This window comes from Leptonotus elevatus, chromosome 8 (genome assembly GCF_054856555.1).
Source record: "Leptonotus elevatus isolate MCC_2025b chromosome 8, RoL_Lele_1.0, whole genome shotgun sequence".
Taxonomy (NCBI): Eukaryota; Metazoa; Chordata; class Actinopteri; order Syngnathiformes; family Syngnathidae; genus Leptonotus; species Leptonotus elevatus.
In genome coordinates, this window is record NC_141246.1 from 5545657 (window position 1) to 5551526 (window position 5870).

The window sequence follows — 5870 nt, forward strand, 5'->3', positions numbered from 1 at the left end:
CAAAACAGAGTGCTGATTTATTCAACTTAAGCACCTTTCAAACTCAATTTGTATTTCTAATTATTTGTGTACATAAAAATAATCAAAGTATTGGCATTATAGTAAACATCTATTCTCAAAAACAAATAATTAACTTAATTATAAAAAAAAATATTTGTCCCAAAAAAATATAAAAACATAAAGTGTCTTCTTTAGGATAATAGAAGAGATTTGTTATAAAAAATATAAAAAACTTAATTATTAATAAATATTTGCCCACAAAAATAATCAACATAAAGTGTCAGACCTGTCATATCAAAGTAGAGATCTGTTATCAAAAAGAAATAATTAACTGAATTGGTTTTCAAGTGATTGACAGGTGACGAGAGGTGGCACGTGACAAGTTGGGTCGAACCATTCTCGTATGGGAGGGTAATTCGGGTTTTTTAAATAATGAAATTGAATAGCCTACTGAACATAAAATTTGTTTTATTAACTTATATTTTCCTGAAATATTTCATTAATTCAACAATTATTTTTAAAGGATTTGGGGGGTGAGGTTAAGTTGACTTCTTTTGACAGACGTACACATACTTCGTTGCTGTACATGAATAGTTTTTCCTCAGTACTCTCCCGTGTATTAATTTTTTGGACTACTTTTTGCTTTTTTCCGTTACATTTTAACAAGCGTATCTACATTTTACTCTATACGTTTTCCAAACAAAGTTGTTACTTTTTTATTCAAATGCATGAAAAAAAATAAATACTTTGAAAGAAAAAGCAGCCGTTGACGACGTGTGCTACCACCTCTTGTACAGTAGATGGCGGTATGCGCGTGAACGTTGCAATCCGCTAATAATTGAAAAGAAGAAGAAGAAAAAACGTCACTCGGTGCAGCCAGCACTGCTCCTCCGACCGTCTCGGCTTGAGCGATGGGTCGCAGCGGGGAGCTTAGTGACTTCCAGCGGGGCACCGTAGTCGGGTGCCACATGTGCAAAAAGTCCCTGCGGCAGATCGCCACTCTGCTCAACCTGCCGCGCTCCACCGTCAACAACGTCATCGTGCAATGGAAGCGAGAGGGCAGGACGTGCCCGCTTCCCCGCTGCGGCCGGCCGCACAAGCTCAAGGAAGAGCACCGGCAGGTTCTGGAGCGGATGGCCCAGGAGCAGAGCTTCCCGTCCCTGCAGGCGCTCACCGCGGAGTTCCGACGGGCGTCCGGGGCCACCGTCAGCGCGGCCACCGTCAGCAGGGAGCTCCGGGAGATGGGCCTCAGTCGGCGGTCTTCCTCCGAGGGCAAGGCCAAAGGTGGGTTGCGGCCCTATGGGGGGCGGGAGCCTCTTAGCCTTCCAAAGACATTTCAGTCTTAAACTCTCATTTATTTACCTCCATGTCGTAGTTTTATCCCACAAATGCCCCGCTGTCTCGCTTCAATGCGCTACTAACGAGCTTGACTAGGCTAATAGCCGAACTGGACTTGGCATGAACTCATGGCCTTAGACTGTATAAATAACGGGGGTCCGCTGTATAATTTATAATGTAAATAATTATAATAATAATTTATACAGCGGGGGGATACAAAAAAATCCGCATATAATTGACGCCCTTTGAAATGTATGTGTAATGTGAGCTCAGCATTTAAATATGAGGCACAAAATAAATTCAATTATTTGCATTCTGTTATGTTTTTACGAAGTGCAGTATCATGAACTGCAATTTTCCCTTATTAAACACACAAACTCAAAAAATGTTGCAGCTGGGCTATTACAGATAAATGCCATTTTAATTTGAATAATAACAAATATGGTCACTGAATCAATTCAACTTGCATCTGTTCTCAAGGCATGATTGTAATCGAAATTAGCATCGTTTTTCTATGTGATGCCAGAAAGGAAGAAAGCACAGAAGGCGGCAGAAACCTCCATTGAGGACAAAGCTAAGGCAGACGGACTAAACCAGATGGACGTGTCCCGCCTGGACTTTCGGGCGGGCTGCATCATCAGGACCATGCAGCTCCCCGGAACGGACGGCTTGTACTTGCAGCACGTGGATGTCGGCGAGGCTCACCCAAGGACGGTGGTCAGCGAGTGTGTACCCGTCAACCAGGTACCATCACCAAGAGTAACAACGGGACCCTCGTATAGGTATCAATGGATTGTGCAGCCCCCTGGTGGCCAATGTGTGCGCACCAGAAGGAGCAGCGCAATGCCCATTGAAATTACTGCTAAAAAATATATATAATCTTAAGACTTTTGTTGTTGTTAATTTAGGACTATTTTATGTATAGTTTTACATTTTTATATTGCCTACTATTTATTTCACAATAAATTAAGTTTATAACGTTCACTGCCATTGACTGCTATAGATGTCAAAAATTCATTTGAACTATTTCTATTAGTTTGACATTTTTTCTACTTTTGTTAAGAGTATGAAAACCTAATTTTTTTTTTTTTGTACATTTAGAACAGATGTAAAATTTGTGATTAATCGTGAGTTAACTAGTGAAGTCTTGCGATTAATTACGATAAAAAAAATTAATCGCCTGACGCCCCTCATTTTTAATGATCTTTTCTTTAAAAAAAAAAAAAATATATATATATATATATATATATTTTTTTAAGATTATTAAAAATTAGGAGCGTCAAGCGATTACAATTTTTAATCGTAATTAATTGCATGACTTCTAGTTAACTCACGGTTAATCACACATTTTTTATCTGTTCTTATACAGTAAAAAAAAAAAAATTCTAGGTTTTCATACTCTTGTTAATAAAAATGGGAACAAATGTTAAACTAATAGAAATTAATCAAATGCAATTATTTTTTTACGTCTATAGCCGTCAATGGCAGTAAATTATTATTTTTTAATCTCAGTTGAGGATTATTGATAAAAATCCCGTTACAAAAATTTGTGTTCGTTTTTGGACAGGATAGAATGGATAAAGCATTTCCATTCTACGAGGAAAGATGATTTCAAATATGGCCGTAGTCACGGAGCAAATTAACCTGGCGAGACCTTATCTAATGTTAGCGTGTGTGTGGTGTGTCTTGCAGTTACAGAACTGCATGGCTGTTCTACTGTGCAACCTGAAGCCCACACAGGTGCGAGGCGTGGCGTCCCAGGCTGTGGTCGTGTGCGTCAGGTCGCCGGGCAGCGTGGAGATCCTCGCCCCTCCGAATGGAGCGGTGCCTGGTGACCGAGTCACCATCCATGGATTTACAGGTACCATTACACACACACATGACTAGCGTTAATTATGTTGTTTGAATTTGGTCATGGCGGTTAGAGTTTTTAGTCATTTAAAAAAATAAAATAATTAATTAATTTAATCTTCAGTCCTGCTGCAGTTTAAACAAAATGATGTAATGTATTTTAAATAAAAAAATCTCAAAACTGTTTTTTTTGCATCATATGATGAGGTAGACAGATTTAAATTTGTATTCATGATGCTGGTGAGGAGCTAAGCAAGAAAACAAAAGCGGCCTCAACTTTAGGCCTCATGAATTTGTCAACTCTGCCTGTTTATTATAACTAGGCAACCCAGACAAGGAGCTGGACTCCGCCAAGGTCTGCGAGCACTTTTGCTCAGACCTCCGCACAGACGGTCAGTGCGTGGCCACCTACAAGGGCGTGCCCCTGGAGGTCGTGGGCAAGGGCGTGTGTCGAGCGCCCTCCTTGAGCGACTGTGAGGTCGTCCTGACTAACGGAGGAGCAGCGTGAAGGAGACACGGACACTTTTGTTTTTTTAAACTGTAAACGTGGACAACATTCCCACCGGAAGGAAACACTTCTTTTTTTTTCTTCTTTTTTTTACCTTACTTTGGAATCATATTGTTCTCAGCCGCTATCTGTTTATTCTCCATTGCCGTATTTACTCCATTATAATAGATGCTGTGCATCAATTAAATGCCTTAAACGCCTCCTAGTTCCCCCATGGGTTAAAACAAAAATAACTGAGTGCCATTGGGTAGCTGTAATTATTTTTATGACAGCCAAGCAGTGCTGTTTGACATGCAATATGAAATATCACATTTGCATGGTCTTTAACACCTTACTACTAATAAATAACACCTCAATCCCTCTCATCTAAAAAAAAAAAAAAAAAAAACAGGGTGCCATTAGGTAAATGTAATAACCTTTACCGCAGCCAAGCGGTACAGATTAGCCTTTGATGCGGTGAATAAAATTCACATTTGCATGGTATGGTCTCAATATTAAATGCCTTGCTTCCAGTAAACAATCCCCTCCATGTTTACCTGAATTAAAACGACGGGGGGGTTGCTACTGGGTAACTTAAGTTATCGCTGTCCAGTTGACAGTGGCTCGCTTTTACCCTTAAAGACGTTTGAGCAAATATGGATGCCTTGCTAACAATAAGTTGATGGTGAAACGCACATTTAAGTTGTCGCAAACAACACAATTAGGACACACAATTAGAAACTACTAACATTTTGACACAGAAGTAAAAAATTCTCCGTCAAGTGTCGAGCTCTGTCCTTAAGAAAATCCTTTTTCCAAACATGAACGCCTTACTTCCAATAAACACCTCATAGCTGCAATGAAATGGCCTCTATTTGAGGAGGAAATACGGTACGCATTGTTCCCTTTTCGCCAACAATTTACAGGATGTCATTCACGGTCTTGTTTACTATCCACTGGCAACATTTCTACTATGATTTGAAGAATGTATATGTGTTGAATTAAAAATACGTATTTCTGGGCTTTTAAATAGCAACGCTTGAGAAAACTAACAGCAAGACCAATGTGATCATGTTTATGTAAACATTTCTATTGAGTCTGTTATCCACGCTGTCGTACTGTTAGCATTGTACTGTACATGCGTGTTTGTATGTTAGCAGCTTCAAGCTCAAAACTTTGGTCATACTGTGCAAAGTTACTACTCATGCATACCAGATAGTGGCTTTTTTTTATTTTTTAAGTTGAAGTTGCTAATGTTGCCCTAGGTTTTTTTCTAACCACCTCATGCCCATGAATATTGACTTGTGTATTCTGTCATGAATAAAAGTGAATGAAAAAGAATTAGAGAAGGCTGTTTTTGTGTCTTACTACTATTTGCCTCATATTTTATGTTATGCATGTGTTTTTGTAATTTATTCAACATCCTGAATGTATCCTACTAGGTGAACTTTGGCTGTATCCCTTGTCATAACATTTGACTTTTTTCACTACTCACTATGATTTGGGGGCAGGTAAATGTATAAAATATTTTAAAAATAAATTCAATAATTACCTTTTTATTGTATGTAGTTGCTTTATTTTGAAAAATCTGTACAAAAAATGTATGTACATAGTGTGAATATATATATGCATATTATATGACATTCTCTATATAATTATAAAATACAAAATCAATCCATACATTGACATCTTATTTCTGTGGTTATTTAAGATTAGCTTATAGATGTGCTGTTTCTTATTAAAATAAGATCATGCATGTGAACTTGTGAGAATTTTGCCAAATATAGACAATACATTGGAGGGGGGGGGCATTTTATTATTTATTTTTTTTTACCTGGGGAAAAATGTTTTTATGAGATACATACTTGCATACTTTTTCCTGGACAGCAACAAGCTAACGTCATGATTAAGTAGGCTATAAAATATGCATCATGTCTAGACTTTTAAAAAATATATGTAAAAAGTTTTAGCTGAGCCACTTTTGTGATTTACGTGAAAACAAACCAATAAATAAATATTAAATAACTATGTTATTATTTTTACACAACTTTTTGGACGAGTCTTCTCTGATATTCCCGCCTCTTGCCGTCACACGTAGGGTACGGCTTGTGACGTCATATGTTTTGCCTAGTTTGTGACGTCATGCGCAGCGCCCAGGCTCTACTTTCCGTCAAGGAAGGAGGAGGAAGAGGGA

At 38.3% G+C, this 5870-nt stretch overlaps 1 protein-coding gene across 1 annotated transcript; it reads left to right on the forward strand.

The window, feature by feature from the left end:
• The first annotated feature begins 838 nt into the window (after positions 1-838).
• On the forward strand, positions 839-5201 carry LOC147169352 (methionine--tRNA ligase, cytoplasmic-like). Its single transcript, XM_086083053.1, has 4 exons — positions 839-1284; positions 1865-2082; positions 3031-3199; positions 3513-5201. The coding sequence occupies exons 1-4, from the start codon at positions 912-914 to the stop codon at positions 3695-3697; spliced, it is 945 nt and encodes a 314-aa protein (XP_085939179.1). The 5' UTR covers positions 839-911; the 3' UTR covers positions 3698-5201.
• The last annotated feature ends 669 nt before the right edge of the window (positions 5202-5870 follow it).

Coding starts and splice junctions, on each gene's coding strand:
- LOC147169352 (XM_086083053.1), top strand. CDS start 912: ATGGGTCGCAGCGGGGAGCTTAGTGACTTCCAGCGGGGCACCGTAGTC. Junction 2,083..3,030: donor AGTGTGTACCCGTCAACCAG/GTACCATCACCA, acceptor TGTGTCTTGCAG/TTACAGAACTGCATGGCTGT. Junction 3,200..3,512: donor CACCATCCATGGATTTACAG/GTACCATTACAC, acceptor TATTATAACTAG/GCAACCCAGACAAGGAGCTG.